Source organism: Monodelphis domestica, chromosome 1, assembly GCF_027887165.1.
Source record: "Monodelphis domestica isolate mMonDom1 chromosome 1, mMonDom1.pri, whole genome shotgun sequence".
Classification (NCBI taxonomy): Eukaryota; Metazoa; Chordata; class Mammalia; order Didelphimorphia; family Didelphidae; genus Monodelphis; species Monodelphis domestica.
Window position 1 is genome coordinate 580,044,776 of NC_077227.1, and position 21,195 is coordinate 580,065,970.

The 21,195-nt window shown below is 33.6% G+C and overlaps 1 protein-coding gene across 4 annotated transcripts in view; it reads left to right on the forward strand.

Moving 5' to 3' along the window:
- KCNU1 (potassium calcium-activated channel subfamily U member 1) overlaps positions 1-21,195 on the forward strand; it is a 314,287-nt gene that overhangs the window by 137,535 nt on the left and 155,557 nt on the right. For all 4 annotated transcript variants that reach the window (XM_056813505.1, XM_056813504.1, XM_056813506.1 and 1 more), the window contains 5 exons: positions 1,062-1,144; positions 2,751-2,820; positions 4,522-4,674; positions 15,744-15,856; positions 16,601-16,669. In XM_056813505.1, the coding sequence (XP_056669483.1) occupies positions 1,062-1,144; positions 2,751-2,820; positions 4,522-4,674; positions 15,744-15,856; positions 16,601-16,669 (488 nt within the window). The remainder of the gene's footprint in view (positions 1-1,061; positions 1,145-2,750; positions 2,821-4,521; positions 4,675-15,743; positions 15,857-16,600; positions 16,670-21,195) is intronic.

Below are 21,195 nucleotides of genomic sequence, written 5' to 3' on the forward strand. Positions count from 1 at the left end.
AACCAAGATTTCGTTCATCAATTCCCCTTCACCCCCTCCACGGGAACCTATGATTGGGTGAGGGGGTGGATTCTAGTTGAAGGAGTATCTATGAAGTTTTTTCTTATAGAAAGGGGACAGAGACAAACAGACAGAAAGACACAGAGATAGAGAGACACAGAGAGACAGAGATACAGAGACAGACAGAGAAAGAGACAAAGAGTGGCAGAGCTACAAGGCCCTCCTTTTACCAATAGTTTACTGAGATTCCAACTAAAAGTTACCTTCTAGTGCCTAAATGGGAGCATATTATAGAAATAAGACTCTAGAACTAAAGAGCATCTTGGAGTCGACTATTCTAACCTAAGTAGGCTGGCTTACTGGAAAAGAGTATTCATTGAGCTTAGGGAAAGGGTGTGCTGGTAAATGTTTAACAACCAGTTCTCTGGGGCAGAATGTATGTCAGCACACCTTTAAATTTATCTGTATTATTTTCTCCGTCATGTTCTTAAGTCTATATAATCAACAAAAGAATAAACCAAGCTGCAATTTGTAGCATTTGCTGATTCCTCAGGTGTGAACATTCATAGAGAAAATTTAATAATCAGCTTTCCAGAGCTGGAACAAGTCAGCTCCAACACAGACTTGACTTTGATCAGGAGATCTGGGCTCATCCTGTGTCTTATAAGCTATGTATTCATGGAGAAATCAAATCATTTCTCAGCATATTCATTTTCTTTTCTGACAATTAAGGGCAATAATACTTATGGTACCTCCTCCCAGGATTTTTGTGAAAACTATGATTTTTAAACTTTAAAGCATTATTGGTAGTTATTTTTACTAGCTTCTATCTACAGCTCTTTTTAATCAGCTGTCCTGGGTCCTATGATAACTATGAGCCTGGTATGAAAGAAGAATTCCTATACCACAGTACACTGCTTCTTTCATCACAGTGAATTCCCTACTGGGAGGTTACTCTTGTGGCTCTTTTGCCTTTAAATCATAAGCCAGCTCAGGGTCAAGGCAGTCCTAAGTTCCCCAAATATTTGACATGTTGGTCTCTGTTTGATCTTGAAGAGTAGGTGGAATCTTCAGAAGCCTGTCTGATTTTAGCTAACCCTTCATGTCCTGATTCACACATGGAAGACACTGCTAACATCATGAGGTAAGAGGTCAGCATGTTTCATGCTCCAGTGTTTGTTTTGTTCCATCTTCTCAAAGTCCTGAGGGTGGGAGTATAAAGAAGGATGTGGCACCTCTTTGTGGAGAATTTTATTGGGTTTGGAAGAGACTTTAGACATCTTGTCCAATCTTCCACTCCATAAATATCCCCCAGAGGTGGCCTCTCAATCCTTGCTTGAACATTTTCAGTGAAAGGGAACTTTTTAGTTCCTAAAACAATTCAGTTCAACAAGCACCAGTTGATACTATATATTCACAGCCCTCTCTAGGCATTGTTTCATTTCAATATATCAAAAACTAGTGTCTGTGGAAATAAAACTCTCTTTTCACTTTCTTAATCCCATTATGCATTCACTGAGGGGAAGAAGGTAGACAAATCTTCCTCTGCACTCCTGTCATAATGCTTTTCTGTGTTTTCCCAAAAATATTCATTTTATATGTCTAAGTTCTCCATCTCTCTTTCTGTCTTACTCTGTCTGTCTCTGTCTCTTTGTCTCTGCATCTGTCTGTCTTGCTCTCTCTCTCTCCTTCTCTCTATAAAGATACACCCACATTTCAGTATGGTTTCTGCCTTGAGTTTTTTTGTTTGTTGGGGTTTGTTTATTTATTTATTTTTAATTTGGTTTGATTCATTGAACCATTCACTCTCACTGACTTACCTTTTGGACTATGGCAAGATGAATCAAGACTAGTATTACAGTTTGAGGCTGCAGAAGACTCAGAAGGTCATTGGATTATTCAGTTATCTGATTCATAATTTTGATTTTGCATATATTATAAGCATATGTCTATTCAGATCAATATAAAGGTGTTAATTTGCCCTATTCAGATTAAATAACATATGTATATATATGTATAAATATATATATATACACACACACAGTGTATATATGTGTGTGTATAACCATTCTCAATCACAAATATGAATCAATAAATGGGTAAAATAATAAATATTTATCAGGATTTTTGTACAACAAATTGACTAGTAAGCATTTATTAAGTTATAAATACATAGTTATGCTGGGTACCATGTTAGATATTAGGGATACAAAAGTTATTATTATTAAAGTGAAATAGTTCCTTTTTTCAAGAGGCCTACATTCTCTTACAACTAATTTGAAGCATGCAAAGTTAATAACATTCATTTTTTGGGCCACTTTGTAGTTTTGCATTTGAAAATATTTAGGCTGAAAATCAAATTTTTTGCCTCTTCAAGAGACCTAAATAGGGGTCTGTGGAGAGGGTTTTAGATGTATCAGCCTAACATATGGTATACTATACTATTGAGTCTTTCATATGTCATCATAACTTCTACTCATGCCAGGTGATAATTTGTTTTAGGGACTCTTAATCTGAATAGCTGAACTTTCCAAAAGTATAGTTTGCTGAATCTAAGAATATATTATGTTTTCCCCCTCAGTTACCTATGCATGCATACATATTCAACAAAATAGCTAAATATCAACATTATAAAATACTAATCCTGCCTCATGAAAACAAACAAACAAATTCTCACCCAGTGGTCTATATTAAAGAAGTGTTTTAACCTACACAAGCAAACTGAGAAGCATATCTATTTTTTCACACAGGGTGCTCTCTATCAAGAACTATTATCCAAAGACCAGAGTCATCATACAGATAATTCAACCCCAAAACAAGGTACAATAACAGCTCAGTCTACGTAGTGGTATTAGATTATTAAATCATTAGTTAGCATTGGGAAGCAATAAAGAGGACATCTAGTTCAATCCCCATGTTTTACAGATGAAAAAATTGAGGCTCAGTTACTGAATAACTGAGCTGGAAGGATCCCCAAACCCCTGTATCTCAGCAACAATCCCCTCTATGGCTCCTTAATATAAAGTCAACCTAGGTATTTGATTGAAAGCTTTCAGTGAGGGATGGAAATTATTTCCTTCCAAATTATCCTGTTCCATATTTGGATGAGTCTAATTATTCAGAATTGTATACTTATATCCACCAGATATCGAACTCTACATGTCTGCTCCTCCCTTTTTTGAACCAAATTCCACCCTTTGAGGTCAAGTAGAACAGGTCTTATTTCTCTTCCAAATGACAGTCTTTTAACTAACTATTTAAAGTCAGCTATTGCATCCCTGCAAAGGCATCTCTCCTTCAGGCTAAACATCCCCCAAGTCTATTTATTATCAGTCCACATACAGCATGACCTCAAGCACTTTCACAGCCTGGGCTTGGGGTCTCTATAAACTTTGGAGCTTTTCAAAGCCCTTCCTGAATCTCCTTCATGGAATGGAACATAGCATTATGGAGGTTATCTCACTAGGTCATTATATAGAGGAGCTGTCACTTCCCTATCCCTGGCCACTACAATTAAGATTACACTAACTTCTTTGGCTGCCATAAAATTCCATCTTGCTCTGGTAACCTAATGCACCAAGATAGGCTTTTCTGCTTGGCTATGGGGTTACACGTAACTTTGCATTGGTTTTTAATGGAATTCTTTCTCTATAATTTGGATATTCCCTGATCTTCATCACACAAAGGTATGGCTTTGGGTACATATCAGAGCCCAAATATTTAATTTGAATTTATAGAACTAGATTTCAATTTTGACAAAGTGGGTTCAGTTCAAAGAAATTCTTCATGAAAACAATTTTCCTAGGTATCTATTTTCTGCAAAGTGCTACCTTAGATATTAGTGGAACAAAGAGATATTCAGCATTTGCAAAATGAAATGATGAATTTGTTTTCATAAGCACCATGGAGCTAAGTAAGCACTGAGAACAACTGATATGCTCATGCACAGAGGAAAAATAATAAAATGGAAATGTGCATTAGCTCTCACCTTAAATCCTGATTTTACCACTTACTAGCTCTAAGTGATCCAGTGAAAGTAGATTATTTTTTTTTCAGAGCCTCAGTTTTGCCATCTATAAAATGAGGATCATAGTAATTTAATTAGCCATGTCTCAGGAGTGTTGTAGGGGAAACAAAGTTGAAGAAATGTGTGTTATATTTTGATTATTGTTCAGTTATTTTTCAGTCACTTCCAAGTCTTTCTGATCCCATTTGGGGTTTTCTTGGCATAGATACTGGAGTGGTTCACCATCTCCTTTTCCAGCTTATTTTACAGATGAAGAAACTGAGGCAAACAAGGTCAAGTGACTTGCCCAGGGTCATATAGCTAGTAAGTATCTGAAGCCAAATTTTAACTTAGGAAGATGAGTCTTTTTGATTATAGGCCTAGCACTCTATCCACTGTGCTACCTAGCTGCGCATTATTGTTATGAACTGTGATTGTGTCAAAGAATGAATGATCATTTTTTCAGAAAGAAAAATTACTTTTACAAAGACTAACCTACTTTTCAAATTAAATAGGATTACCTGCTAAAGATTCCCCACTGGAACAGGACTTCTGGAGACAACATCATCTGCTTTGCTGAACTGAAGCTAGGATTAATTGCTCAGGGCTGTTTGGTTCCAGGTTTAGCAACTTTTCTAATTTCCCTTTTTATGGAACAAACTGGAAAGGTAATCATGCCAGAAATTACAAAAATGATGTTAAATCGTCACCAAATCCCCACACCCAGGTTTTCTGTTTTCAAAAATAGATGACAGTTTAAGATACACAGGACACATAGAGGAACTGGAGAGTCTGAGTGGCTAAGGGTTGCACATGGTTGGGAAACTCCTATAGAAAATCAAGAGAAACGCAATTAAGTCTTGATCTCTTTGCTGATTAACTGGCCCTGGAAAATTTATTTATTTTTTCCAAACCTCAATTTCTCCTTCTTTAAAATGGAAATGATATACTCAGGGATATAATAAAAATAAAGCTGAATCTAAATGAAAGTGCTTTGAACACTTATCATTTTGCAAACCTTAAAGTATTCTGTAAATGTTAGCTGCTTTATTTTAGGAAGAAAGATATGAGGCTAGCCTAGTTGGTGGTATTGGTACCTCTAAAATGATTTTCTTACAATGATTACCTGAAGCCCCAAGAAGTTAAATGACTTACTAGGGATCACAAAGGCAATCAGCAACAGAGTATGGATTCTAGCCTAAGTGTTCTTACTACAAATGCAGCAAACACTCCACTATACTGAGTAACATTGTTGTTCAGTTGTGTCTCACCCCATTTGGGGCTTTCTTAGCAGAAACACTGCAGTAGTTTACCATTTCCCTCTTCAGTTCATTTTACACATGAGGAAACTGAGGCAAAGATGGCTCAGTGACTTGCCTAGAATCACATTATTAGTTTCTGAGGCTAGATTTGAATGGACAAAGGTGTCTACTTGGCTTCATGATTACTACTCTATTTACCATGGCACCTAGCTACTGAGTAAACAAAATTAAAAACTCATATTCCAACAGATTGGCAATCTCTTTGGTGAGGGTTATCACTCTGATATTGCAGTTTGTTTGTTTTTAACACTTTTTAACACCTTTTGTCTTAGAATCAATATTGCGTATTGGGTCCAAGGCAGAAGAGCAGTAAAGGATAGGCAGTGGGAGTTAAGTGCCTTGCCCAGGGACACATAGTTAGGAAGTGTCTGAAGCCAAATTTGAACCCAAGATCTCCTGTCTCTAAGCCTGGCTCTCAATCCACTGATATCCATTGATATGCTTTATTGCACAATTTATGTTCTTGTTATCTTTTTGCCTTTACAATGCCCACAATCCACATGAATAATAATAATAATAATAATAATGTTAATAGCTAACAGTTATATGGCCTTTTAAGATTTGCAAAGTGTCTTACAAATATTATCTCATTTGAATCTCAAAACGTTTCTGTCATTTGTCATTTCTGTCAATGCTATTATTAGTCCCATTTCACAGCTGAAGAAAATGAGGCAAAAGAGTTTAAATGATTCTCCCTCAATAAGTCACATAGCTAGTAAGTATCTAATGCTGGATTTGAACTCCTGCCTTCTTGACTTCAGGTCTAGCATTCACTCTGCTGCACCACATGGCTGCCTAAACAACTTACATCATAAGGTGATGAGACCTAGATAATAGTAGCAGACTACAGAAATACTGAAATACGGTGAAGTGTTAGAAAATTCAGCCTGGCAGGTTAAGTGCTGAACCTTGATTTGTAGGGAACTAGTTTTGAACACCATTTTAAATATTTAAACTCACAAGTCACTTATCTTTTGTGAGCCTCACTTTCCTCTTCTGTAAAATGGGAGGTAGAAGTAATTAATTCCTCACATAGAAACTTGAAGGATCCAATAAAAAGGGTGTGTTAAGCTCTATGTTAACTCAACAAACTATATAAATATCTGTTATTATTATTATTATTATTGTTTCATCAATGGTACTACTGAATAATCAAGATTTGGCTGGAGTGGGAGAATCTTAAAAAGGCTAGTAGAAATTTGCCTTCCTATAATTTGGAGGATGTTAATTGTCCTGCTAAGTAAGTAGGACTGGTGCATTTCTACTCCTGGAATCCTTCCAAAGAGTCATCATTTAATTCATGTGAATCTTCCTTCTGTCACACAGATAACAACCTCTCCATGCTTTAGTAGAAAATACCATGAGTCTTTGTACCCAAAGTCACTTAGGTAGTCATTTTCCTTCATGTCTGCCTCTTTGTGATACCATTTGGAGTTTTCTTGGCAAAAATACTGGAATGATTTTTCCATTTCCTTCTCCAGCTCATTTTATAGATGTGAAAATTGAGGAAAACAGGGGTTAGTCACTTACTCAGAGTCACATAACTGGTAAGTGTCTGAGGCCAAATTTGAGTTCAGGAGGAGTCTTCCTGACTCCAGGTCAGTAAGTACTCTTATCCACTGTACCACATAGCTGCCCTTCAGTATTCCTATTGAGTGTCTTTCAACTTTGTAGACTAAAATAAAATAAAACTAAAAAACAATGGTGGGTAGTGGGGGTTGCAAATAGAGAAGTAGTAAATAGAGAAGAAAGAATAAAATTAAATAATTGGCAAAGGAGATACAAACTTTGAAAAATACAACATTGCTTTGAAATCTTCTCAGCCAATATGAAAGAAATAGAAAGGAATAATCATCAAGCATTATGCTGCTGAAAGAAAGTTCATGTTGACACATTGAATATGCTTTTACTATCACCTAGTGGTCAGTGGATGTCTCCAGTAAATGGCATAAATTCAGGGAATTACATTCTACTGGCTTATATGTTCAATGAGTGACAAAGAATTATGGTATCTGCTATGATTGCTGTGATTTTAGTTAACCATTCTGAGCAACGTGAGTACTTTATATGTTTCATGGGATTATATCTGGGAAATATAGGAAAGAAACTAATTTTTTCTCCTCTTAGAAGTTGAAATCTTTGTGTTGAAGATTTCGCATGTCAATGCCAACTTCATTTGGGGTGGTGTTTTGTGAAACAAGGAAAAATAAATGGGTATATGGTTAACTGTGCTCTTTCCTGGAGGGGTTGACAACTCAGGTATACAAATCACTTCAAGACACTTGTCTTGGGAAATTCTTAAGTCTTGTAATAGAACAAAATTTTCTAAAAACCCTTTGTTCTCCTTTATTGGTCCTCAATTTGGGAGGAAAACATTAATTGATGCTAGGACTTGATGTCCCAATAAGGAAAGGAGTTGCCTGAGGACCACAACTCTTGAATTGAATTGAATCTTTTTCTACTGTTATAAAATAGGAAAAATGCTGTATTTGAAGTTGGAAATTCAATTCATATCTAGGTCCTGTCACTTCTTAGCTTTGTAAAACTTAAGCAAGTCATCTTGTCTCTCAGCCCATTTTCTTGTCAGTGGACAAATTACTTCATTTTGGGGAAGGAAGAAAAAGATTTTATCTCTGAACTTCACTTTCCTTATCTCTAAGATAATAGTGATAATGCTTTTACTTTCTACCACATATATCAGTTATGAGGGAAAATCTTTGTAAATATTAACACCTTATAGAAACATATAAAATTATCTTTTCTTTACCTCAGTTTTATCTATAAAAATGTAATTAAAATTCTAGAATCTAGACTGAGCTATTATATCAAATAAATGAGTTGATTTTTGTCAAAGCCTTCATCTCAGATTCAAAGGCCTGACTGAGATTGGGGCTACAAGTTTTTAATTACTCTATAAGCACAATGGGATACAGTAATATGAGGAGGGCTTTTGTTTATTTCATATTTGTTTATTGATTCTTATGGTGAAGTATTGCCTTCAGCTTTAACTTAACATCCAAACTGGCTAGCTCTGTTCTCTGACCTCCTAGTATCCATAATCCAAATAGTTCTTGGGTTTTTTTTTCTTTCTGATCCTTTTCAAACTGTCCCAGGAGTTTTGTTTTTTTTTTATCTCCATGCTTATCTTTTATGGTCCTCTGCTAAAAATGGAAACACTAAGATTAGTGATAATAAGCCAATTTCTGAGCTAATGGAGAATGAAACAATGGAATGAATGACCTAGTGAAGTGAATCCATTGCATTAAAGGAATTCAGGAGAGATCAGAAAGTCTCCAGTAAAGTCCAATGAGGTTGACTGGATAAAGGATCTTACTCATTTCCTCAAATTGGCCTGAATTGCCAAATGGATAGTTTTTATCTAAGTCAGATGCTCAGGACACTGATGATTTCTTTCTGAATGAGTGTCATGGTTATTATTGAAAGCCAGCTTTATCATTAAAACATCATCATTCTCAGTCAAAAACGCTAAGTTATCCTGAGTTGTCCACAATGTGTATATATATATATACATATAGTTAGTTAGTTAGTTAGTTAGTTAGTTAGTCAGTCACACAATCCTGTATTTGGGGGAGCCACTCAGCTTTAGGGATCAAGGCAGCTGGAGCTGTGATTTGCACTTTTCATCCAAATAAGGAAGTCAGGATATCTAAATTGACAGGGGTAGAAGAAGGAGGTGATCTCACCTGGTGATACTAACAATGGAAGCTCAGAGCTAATAATCAAGGCAAAACAAGTAGATTCAGAGCTGGTCATTTAGAATCAATACCATCTCCCTCCAAACATATACCTCTCTGGTTACCTGTTACTTTGTTATGATCTATTTCTCACCTTGGCAGTATGTTTACCTGCTGCTGCTCATAATGTGTACCTTCTTGGTTACCTGGTTCAAATGAGGACTTGATGTTGACTTTGACTATTATGAATGTTACACAGTTGGGCGACACACTTTAATTTTGTTTGGCTCCACAATTCACTAAAAATGAGCTTGTGTCGCATTCTAGGAAGACAGTGGAGGAGGTCAGAAGTTTACTTCATTTTCCAAATTCCCTCACAAATGTTTAAGAATAGTGCCTCTAAGTGAACTTTAAAGCAGCAAATGTTATTAAGAGTCAGGGAGAAATAATGCTCCATCATGAGACAACTTGAAAGGACCAAATACACAGATGGTTGACTGAAGGAAGACTGTAAGGACTACATGTACTAACTAGGTAAAGGTTGTATCAAAGTGTGGCTACAGAAGTGGAGGAATGAATACACAAGCAAATGAACCCCTGAAGAAGGCAGTTTCTGATTGCTGCTCATAAGAAGAAGAAAACTCCAAGAAAATACTGAATCCTCAGACATTGTCCCACGGTTGAAGCTTTAGGATAGAAGAGTAAGAAGACAACACCTCCAGAGAAACCATATTGGGAAAGGGTTTTGAAAATGATGTTGGGAGAAATGAAAAGACTCTCATAGATCTCAGTTAATATCAACCACAACAATAACAACAAGAAACTAAACCCAGAGACATCCTACACACATAGGGAAAAGAAACTGACAACTCCATAAAATTGACAATTTAAGAAATAGGCTTCTAAAAATAACTTTAAAATATGTAAGCAAAAGAGAAATCACCCAACCATAGACAGCTTCTTTGAAAATAATAAAAAAGATCAGAGTTCAAATTCAGAAGACAATGAAATTAAAGCAACCACTTACAAAACTCTAAAAGAAAATATAAAATGAACACAAGTCCTAAGAAAATTCTTTTTTTTTGAAACCCTTACCTTCTATCTTAGAATCAATACTACATGTTGGTTCCAAGGTAGAAGAGTGCTAAGGGCTAGACAATGGGGGTCAAGTGACTTGCCCAGGGTCACACAGCTGGGAAGTGTCTGAGGCCAGATTTGAACCTAGGACCTCCCATCTCTAGGGCTGACTCTCAACCCACTAAGCCACCCAGCTGCCCCCCACCCCTAAGAAAATTCTTGGAGGAGCTCAAAGAAGACTTTAAAAAAAACAAATGAGAGGGGCTGAGAAAAAATAGAAACAATGTAAAAATATAGAAAATTATAAAAGAAAGATCAATCAATTGGCAAATGAAATCCAAAACCTCACTGAAAAAATAATTTATTATAAATTATAATTGGGTAAGAAGAAGCCCTAAGGTAACAAGAGAAAATAAAACTAGAAAAAAAAGAAAAATAGAAAAAATTAGGAAACATCTAATTACATGAGGCTATTCTGGAAAACAAGTTGAGAAGAGACAATATAAGAATTCTTTGACAATCTAAAAGTTATGATTAAAGAAAAAGAGTTTAAACTCCACTTTCTAAAACTTACTAAAGAAAATTGTCAGGAAATTTTGGAACTAGAAAATAAAGTAGAACTTGAAAGAATTCATTAATTACCACCTATAAGAGATCCCAACAGGAAAACTCCCAGGAACATTATAGCTAAATTTTATGATTCTCAGATTAAGGAGAAAATGACACAAATAACTAAAAAAAAAAAAGGATAAGGAGTTTTAGCAGCTTCTACATTAAAACAATGAAAGGTATGGAGTACCACATTTTGAGGATAAAAGAATCTGGGTTTACAAATACTCAGCAAGATCCGAATATCATAATAAAGGAAAAGAAATGACTATTTAAAGAAAAGACTTTCAAATTTTGTGACCAGAACCAAATGGAAAATATCATATACATTAATGAGAAGAAATATAAGATAATATGAAAGACCAATTAAAATATTTAAATAGTCAGAATGTTCATATGTGGGGAAATGGTATGTTTGATCTTTAATAATGGCATCATTAATTGGGTGGTTTGAAGGGGAATTTAGAGATGGAAGCTTTGAGGTCAAATTCAATAAAATATAATCAGTTAAAAACAAAATAAAATTAGATGTAGAATATAAATTGGAATAACTATCTTCTATAAAAGAAGTATAGATAAAAGAAATGTTACAGTGAAAGAAAGGAGATGATGAAGAGTTGGTAATTCTAGTATCTCATTTTCATTGGATCTGGGTAAAAGAAGGGGGAAAAACAAAGAAAGGTAAATTTTTTCTTAACTTAAAAGGAGATAAGAACACTAGAGATAATTTTGAAAAGAAGGAATCTCTTACAAAACACATAGATAAAAAAGAAGAGAACAATGGAAGAAGATAATGGATGGAATTATAGAAATTATTTATATTAACACATAAGAGGGTAAGAAGGAGATAAAGTATGGACTTATAGAAGGATAAATAAATTAACAACTAGGAGTGTAAAAAGAAGAGAAAAGGATGGGGAACTTATAAGACTAAGGGAGGAAAATTAAGGTGGAACTGCAGAAGGAATAGGTATTAAGGAGATAGTGGTTAGAGGAACATTAGATTTCTCAGGAAGAAGAACAAAAATACAAAGAAAAAAAAACAAAGAAAAAGAGAATGGAGGGAAACACACAGCTAATAATTATAAATTTGAATGTGAATTAGATGAATTTACCCATTAAAGGGGAACCAAGAGCTGGCTGGATTAAAAACTGAAACCCAACAATATGCTGTTTACAAGAAACACATTAGAAAATGAGAGGCACAGAGAAATAATAGAGAGAGGGAGTAGAATATATTGTGCTTCAGAAGACAAAAAAAAAAAATCAGGATTAACCATAATGGTCTCAGACAAACATAAAGCTGAAATAGATCTAATTAAAAGAGATAAATAGAAAAACCTACATTATTTTAAAAGAAACCATGGTTAATGAAACATTCTTAGTACTAAACATTTATGCATCAAATGTTATAGCATCAAGTTTTTTTTAAAAGAAAAAGCTAAAAAAGTTACAAACGGAAATTAATAACAAAACTATAACAATGGGAGATTTTAACTTTTGCTTCTTAAATTTGATTAAATTAAGTCAAAAAATAAAGAAGTTAAGAACATAAGTAAAATCATAGATAAATTAGAAATGATAGACTTCTGGAAAGAACTATATGGGGATAGAACAGAATATACCTTTTTCTTAGTAACATGATACTTTTATAAAAATTGACCATATATTAAGATACAAAAATTTTATAATTGAATGAAAAAAAGAAAATTATTAAATGTATCCTTTCCTAGTCAAAATGCAATATAAATTATATTTGATAAGGGATCATGGAATCACAAAATAAAAATTAATTGGAGACTAACCATCTTAAAGAATGAGTGAGAATTAGTTATAATGATAACTTATTTAATTAAATATGATAATAATAAGACAACATACCAAAACTTACCAAATACAACAAATTGATAGTTAGAGGAAAATTTATACCTCTAAATGTTTATATCTATAAAAAAAAGGTCAATTGATTCATTATACTATTTAAAAATCAGAACAATAACAAAAAATCCTCATTTTCAATTCTAATTTGAAAATTCTAAAAATGAAAAGTGAGATTAATAAAATTGAATGTAAGAACATCATTGAACTTAAAAAAAAATAAAATGAAGTTTATTTTATGGGGGAAATCCAGCAAAATACATAAAGAATTGGTTAATATGATTTTTAAAAAGAGAAAAGGAAACCAAATCACTAGCATAAAAAATAAAAGGGTGAATTTACTACTAATGAAGAAGAAATCAAAACAATTATTGAGTTATTTTGCCCAATAATATGTAAAAAATTTAATAATTTAAATGAAATGAATGAAAACTTATAAAAGTATGAATTGCTTGGACTAACAGAAGAACAAATAGAATACTTAAATAAACCTATTTTAGAAAAAAGAGAAAAAAAAGCATCAAGACCATATGTATTTATAAATGAATTTTACTGAATATTTAAATATCATCTGATGCTAATAATAAATTACTTAGGACAATTGGTAAGAAGGAATCTTATCAAACTCCTTTTATGAAACATATATGGTACTAATACCTAAACCTATAAGAGCAAAAACAGAGAATGAAAATTATAGGCTAATTTCATTAATGTATATAAATGTAAAAATTCTAAATAAAATATTAGCCAGTAGACTACAACATTAAATCATATGGATGATATAGTTTGACCAGACAGGATTTATATCAGGTATGGAGGGATGGTTTAATATTAGGTAAACTATTAACATAATTTATTATATCAACAAAAAGTAGCAATAATCATGTGATTATAATAGATGCTGGAAAATATTTTGACAAAATATACTCATTTCTATTAAAAGGAGTAAAACAATCATCACTATTTTAAAATTCTGTACTAAAAATGCTAGAAATAGCAATGGGAGAAGAAAAAAATTGAAGGTTTCAGAATAGACAAAGAAGTAGCAAAATAACAAAACTACCTTTGTTCACCAATATGATGATATTTATGGAAAAATCCTAAATACTCAACAAACTTAATTTTAGCAATTTAGTAGGATATAAAACAAGCCAACGTAAATTTAGCATTTCTGTATATCACCAAAAATGACCTGCAAGAAGAGACAGTAAGAGAAAACTATTTTAAATTAACCATTGATAGAATAAAATACCTAGGATTATATTTTCCAAAATGAATCAAAAAATATGTGAAATAATTACAAACACTTTTTATAAAATTAAAGTCATATTTAAATAATTGGAGAAATATGAATTATTCTTAGGTGGATAGAGCCAATATAATTAAAATGATAATCTTTCTAAATTAATCTACTTACTCAATGTCTCCCCAAATACATTACTAAAAATTATTTTATTGTAGTAAAAAAGTAGTAACAAAATTCATTTGGATAATCAAAAGTTCAAAAATACCAAAGAAAATGAGATCAGTGAAACAAACAAAAATACAACAATCATTAAAATGATTATGGTAACATTGTGTTTGGCAAAGGTAAATTTCCAATTTTTTTGGAATAAAAATTTACTATTTGGTAAAAATCATTGGGAAAACTAGAAGGTATTTGGCCAGAACTAGATTTAAACCAATGTTTTACATTTCCTGAAATAGTCAATTCCACTTCAGAACAGTTCTGACTTTTAGGTTATCTCTCTTTACAGAAAGACTAAACCTGCCTCACCTGTTACTTCCTTAAAGATATTAGTCTTTAGAGCTGTCATGTTAAAATCAATTATTAAAATTATAGAATATCCAAGTTGGAAATGACATCAAATATTAAATAATCTGGATCTGGATCATCAGACCTCCCTTCCATATGATTGATCCCTGAGAAGTTGGGATCAATCTTTTCCTTGAATACCTCCAGCAATTATGAATCTACTCTGCAAACACAAGCATTTTACTTTTGAACAGTTAATCAAAAAAATGAAAAAAGATCTAACCTCTTATTCAGTATACATGACACACTTTAGAATACCAGATATCCATTGAAAGAAATATTAGCATTTATATTCCTTTTTCTGGCTAGGTATTTCCACTTCAGATCTCTTCACATCACAAAATAGTGAAGGACTCCACACTGTTCTTAAATTTCCTTTGATTGTGGTTGTTCAGGTAGGACTACTTGCAGAATTCTGGAGAATGCTACAGGGTTGGTAGGGAACATCCAGTCATTTCACTTCACCTCAATTCAAAGCAACACATTTTTATTAAACACTATGTGTAGGACACTGTAAGCTTTGGAAGATCAGAAAACAAAAATGAAATTAATTGAAAGTAGCTTATATTGAAGGTAGCTGGTGCAATAGATACCATGTAGACCTGGAGTCATCAAGATCTGAGTGCAAGTTTAGCCCCAGAACCTTCCTAGCTTTGTGACCCTGGATAAATCATTTAATCTCTCTGCCTTAGTCTCCTCCAATGCAAATTAGGAATAAGTATAGTACCTCACAGGATTGTGAGAATCAAATGAGATATTTGTAAAGTACTTGAGTAGCTGACATATTACTACTTATTTTCTTCTCTCCTCCCACCTCCACCATGTATATGCCAGTAAATGAATACAAGGATATACAATGGAATAATATTAATTTCAAAAAGGAGAGAGAGAGAGAGAGAGAGAGAGAGAGAGAGAGAGAGAGAGAGAGAGAGAGAGAGAGAGAGAGAGAGAGAGAGAGAGAGAGAGAGAGAGAGAGAGAGAGAGAGAGAGATTTGTTAACTGGAAGGTGGGGAATGTTCAAGGAACAAGGAGGACAGAGTATATAATAAGGGAGACCAAGATAGACCCTGAAAACCATGGAGTACTCTTTACCTGATGACTAGTATAAAGATTTTGAATTCCCCAAGTGGAGTAACTGGGAAGTTTGCAACTCTTAGAATTGGCTGGGATGTGTCCTCCATCATCAAGCAGTGGGGAAGGTTTCCTTTCCAGAATAAGGAAATATTCTAAACACCAACTAGAGTGAGTTCTGACAAAGCAATGCAGAGTAGCCCCAGTATGTTGTAGTATTCTTGATTTCTATATATGTGTACTTTCTGCTATATGGTCATGTGTTCTAGGCAATCCCCAAACATCCCTGGCAGGAGCTTCTTGTAGATGGCCTGAGCAACAAAATCTTCACTCACTTCCTCTCCTGTGATTTTGAAGGAATGAGTTTCCGTGAAGTTTCCCGGTAAATCAGTGTGGGTTCTTTCCCCTTCTTCACCTGTCCCATATCCTTAAGTCAGCTTAGCAATGTGTTCTTAATAAATTCAGGGTGGCTTAACCAGCAGATAAACTGTTCATTCCCCATAATTTTTTCTTGCCTTTTCTTCAGTGCCTCCATTTTCTAAAACAATGGCCCCAACTTTTCATGAGGAGGTAGAACTCTATAAGCATCAAAGAACCACTGTTCATAAGCTTTATGGGGGAATGAGGGAGTAGTAGTGACTGATTGGATTTTTTTCATAAATCATTTGGGGATAAATCCATACATCCCTAACACCATTTTAAATCTCCTTTTCCACCTCCAATAAGGAATACAAGGGAGTTTTAGGGGAGTAGAGAAGGAAGAAACATGAGGGCAGAGTCAGTTTCATTTTTGTCTTTATATTCCTAGCTGTAGCACAATGCCTGGCATAGAAACCACGATTAAGAAATATTTATTTAATTGAAATGAAAGGAAGTGTAATCAATTTGGAACTTTTCTAGCAGCAGCTCTTATCAAAGGGTAGCAGAGAACTAGTGAAAGCCAATGAAAAGGAAATCCATTCATAGGGAGAGGGCTTCCTCATCTTTGATGCCTTGTTTCTGTACTGACACCAATTGTGGAACATGACTGATATCTCTGTGAAATCATACTTAGAGTAGAGACTACCCACTTCTGCCTCCAGGCCTTTGCTCATCTCATTTGGTGCTTTTCTTTTCTCTTCCCTAGACTCTGTTTTGTGAAGCTTCGCCTCATGCTGATAGCCATTGAATATAAAACAAAGGAGAATGGATTCAGGTACCAATGAGGTTTTCTTAAAAGTTTTAGAATTACACTAAATCCAGTATTGTGGTTTTTGTTTTCCCTGAAGACACAAAGCTATATCCACACATTCAGTTTTCTCTTACCAGCAGACTACTTTTTTTTAAATGCCTTAAAAAAGAAAAATTGACCAAATGGGAAAAGAGGCATAGAAATTCACCAAAAAAAATAGAATTGGACAAATAGAAAAAGAATAGAACATTGAAAAAAAAAAACTTTAAAAATTACAATTGGGCAAATGGAAGCTAATGACTCCATGAGACATTGACACATCAAGAACCAATAAAACAAAATGAAAAAAGGAAAAATTAGAAGAAATTTTGAAATATTTCATTGGAAAAACGCCTAAACTTGAAAGTAGATCAAGGAGATTTTTTTTTTAATTTTATAGCCAAGGGATCACATTTCAAGAAATTTTCAAGGAAACTTCCCTGAAATCCTAGAACTAGAGGACTATTAATTACCTCCTGAAAGAAATCTCAAAATGAAACCTCCTGGAGTATTATAGCCAAATTTTAAGATCCTCAAATCAAAGAGAAAATATTGTGAAGCAATCTGAAAGAAACAATTTAAACAACGTGCAGCTACAGTCAGGATCACACAAGATTCCTCAGCTTCCACATTCAGAATCTGAAGACTTGGAATATGATATTCTAGAAGGCAAAAAAGCTAGTATTATAACCAAGAATAATTTACCCAGGAAAACTGAGTATAAGCCTTCTGGAAAAACATTACATTTATGAAATAGACTCTATTTCAGGGGTCCCCAAACTATGGCCCGGGAGCCACATGCAGCCCCCTGAGGCCATTTATCCAACCTCCACTGCAATTCCAGAAGGAGCACCTCTTTCACTGGTGGTCAGTGAGAGGAGCACTGTATGTGGTGGTGCAGCAAAGCACAGCATCACTCACATACAGTATTACTTCTGGTTACATAATCCTTTGCAGGCACCTTATTCTGAGAGTAACTGAAGGAAAACAAGGCACCACACAAAGGATTATGTGGCTGCACAAAGGAAGACATCATCATAGTGAGTGGCAATCTGGGGGAGGGGATTCCGCACTGTATATATTGCTGCCTGGTATAGTGGTGGCGATGATGGGCCTGTGCAAGGTGTGACAGGCCAATCACCGCCAGAGCTGCAGTCTCTGCTATCCCAGACAGTGATAAAAAGATTTGTTCATATTTTTTTTTGTTATAGTCCAGCCCTCCAATGGTCTGAAGGAGAGTGAACTGGCTCCCTGTGTAAAAAGTTTGGGGACCCCTGAAATAGAGGATGTTCAATTATTCCTGATAAAAAGACCAGGGTTGAATAGAAAATTGGACTCTCAAAATCAAGATGCACAAAATGAGGGAAATCATAAGGGATTTAATAGTTAAAATGTTTTCATTATTATATGGGAAGATGATAATTGCAGTTCCTAAGAACTTTATTATTATTAGGGCAATTAGAAGGAATATTCATAGACAGAAGGCATGGATGGATGTGAGTTAACTAGGATGAGACGATCCAAAAAATTAAGGGATGATAAAAATGATGAATTGGGAGAAGGAAGAAAGGAGATAAAGAATGGGAGAAATTATCTCACAAAAGAGGTATGAAAGAAAGATAACATGTAAATACTTAGTTGTATACAAAAATCCATCTTAATAAGGAAATAGGAAGGCATGAGGATTCAATATATGGGGTGAGGGAAGACATAGTAGAAGGGAGTGTGGATTAAGGAAAACATTGGTCAGAAACAAAACAGACTTTTGAGAAGGAACAGGGTAAAAAGTGAGAAAGAAGAGAATAAATGGGGAAATAGAATGAAAAGAAATAAATTGTAACCATTACTGTGAATATGAATGCGCTAAACTCAGACACAATGAAGCAGATAGCATAATAAATTAAAAATGAGAATTTGGCAAATATGTTGTTTATAAGAAGAAGACTTGAAACAGAATGACATCCAGAGTAAAAGTAAGAGTCTCAAGCAGAATCTATTATGTTCCACCTGGGAGTAGGGGGTGGGGAGTGAAGAGTAATCATGATCTCAGACAAAGCAAAACCAAAAACATACCTAATTAGAGAGATAAGGAGGAAGTTCCATTTTGCTAAAAGGTTCCATAGAAAATAAAGTAATATCAATACTAAACATATATATACACTAAATAGAACAGCATACAAAATTTTAAAGAAGTTTAATGTCTCAAAAGAAGAAATAGATTGTAAAACCATACTAGTAGGAGACCTAAAGATCCTACTTAGATCTGGATAAATTTAACCAAAATGTAAACAAGAAAGTCTTTTAAAAGGTGACCATAATTTTAGTAACCTTATATATGCTAGACCTCTATAGAAAACTGAATGGGAATAGAAAAGAACGTACCCTTTTCTCAGCAGTGCGTGGCATCTAGACAAAATTGGCTGTATTAGGATGTAAAAATTTCACAAACAAAATCATAAAAACAGAAGCATTAAGTACATCTTTTTCTTATCATATTGCTTTAAAAATTACATTCCAATAAATGGTCATAGAAAGACATATTTAAATTAATAGAAACTAAATAATCTATTTCTAAAAAATAAATGGTTCAAAGAACAAATCACTAAAGATCAGCAATAATTTCACTAAAATGAAATAAAATAAGATACCAAAATTTACAGGATATAGCCAAAGCAACATGTAGGGGGAAATTTATATCTCTAAATGCCTTCATTAATAAATTAGAAAAAAGAACAGATCAATAAATTTGGCATGAAACTAAAAAAAATTAGAAAAAAAGGACGAATTAAAAATCTCCAATTAAATGTCACATTGGAAAAATTGAAAATCAAAGGTAAGATTAATAATATTAAAAGTAAGCAAGAAAGAAAGCAAGAAAATGATTAAATAATAAATAAATCTAAAAGCTGGTATTTGATCTAAAAAAAGAATGAAATTAAATTATCAACTTAAAAAATGCAAAGGATAAATTCACTACCAATAAAAAGGAAATTAAATTAAGTATTAGGAGTTATTTTGCCTAATTATATGCCAATACATATGATTATCTAAGTGTAATGGATTGTGGAAAGTAGGGCTCAGGAAATATCAAGCACAAAAGTCCGAAAACCTGAAGCATCATCTGCCACACCCTGGAAACAGTTCCCCAACCTAACATAAGGTTTACAATTAAGTCTCCTTGTCACTTTTTTTTAAATGAATAAACAAAAGAGAAAGATGCCAACCATATTTAGCTGCTATGGGTACAGAGAAGACCATTGTTTAAATTCAGGGAACAGTAAAGTTAAAACACATCTAAAACAATAAAGAAAATTGTCAAATAGTCATGAATACAGAAAAAGTTTTTTGGGAAAGCTTTAAAAATATTCAAAAACCAAATGAAAGAGGTAAAAAAAATTATAATAAATAATGATGCAAGAAAATAATGAAATGTCTCCCAATTACAAAAAAGACCCCAAAACACACCAAAGAAAATAACGCACATATATTTAGAGTTGGACAAAGGGAAGTTAATGGCATCCTAATGAAACAAGAAATAACAAAGCATTTAAAAAATAGACTATATGAAACATCTTATTTAAAAAATAATATATTTGGAAAACAGATCAATGAAAAACAATATAAGAATTGATGTACTACAAGAAAGTTATAATTTTTTAAAAAAGAGTTTGACATTATACTCCAAGAAATTATTAAGATAAATTAATTGCTGGAAGTTTTAGAACTAGAGGGCAAAATAGAAATTGAAAGAATTCAATGATCACCACAAAAAGAAATTCCAAGATGAAAACCCATACATAGAATATCATTGTTAAGTTTCATAGCTCCCAGGTTAAGGAGAAAATACTAAGGCAAAAAGGAAAAAAAATATTATGGAGAAAAGTCAGAATAACAAGATTTAGCAGTTTCAACATTAAAATAATGAAGGACATGGAACATAGTATTTCAAAGAGCAAAGAATCGGGATTAATGACCAAGAAAAATATACTATGTAGAAGGCTGCAAAGCAAAACAATTCTGAGATATCTCATACCTATATCAGATTAGCTAAAATGATAAAAGGGCAAAATGACAAATATCTGAGATGTGAAAAAATGGAGACACATACATTGTTGATGGAACTGTGAAATGATCCAACCGTTTTGGAGAGCAATTTTGAATTATTCCTAGATAATGATATAACTGCATACCTTAGAACCAGAAATAGAATTGTTGGGTCTGTTTCCCAAGGAGATGAGGGGAAAAGAAAAAAATACCTATATTTTCAAAATATTTATAGCAGCTCTCTTTGTGGTGACAAAGAACTAGAAATTGAAGGGATGTCCATCAATAGGGGAATCACTGAACAAATTGAAGTATAGGATCATGATAGAAGACTACTCTGCTATAAGAAATTATAAGCAAGTTATTTTTTTAAATTAATTTGGGGAAGCTCCTGGGTTCAAATGTGGCCTCAAACACTTACAAGCTATATGAACCTAGGCAGGTGTCATAACCCAATTATCTAGCCC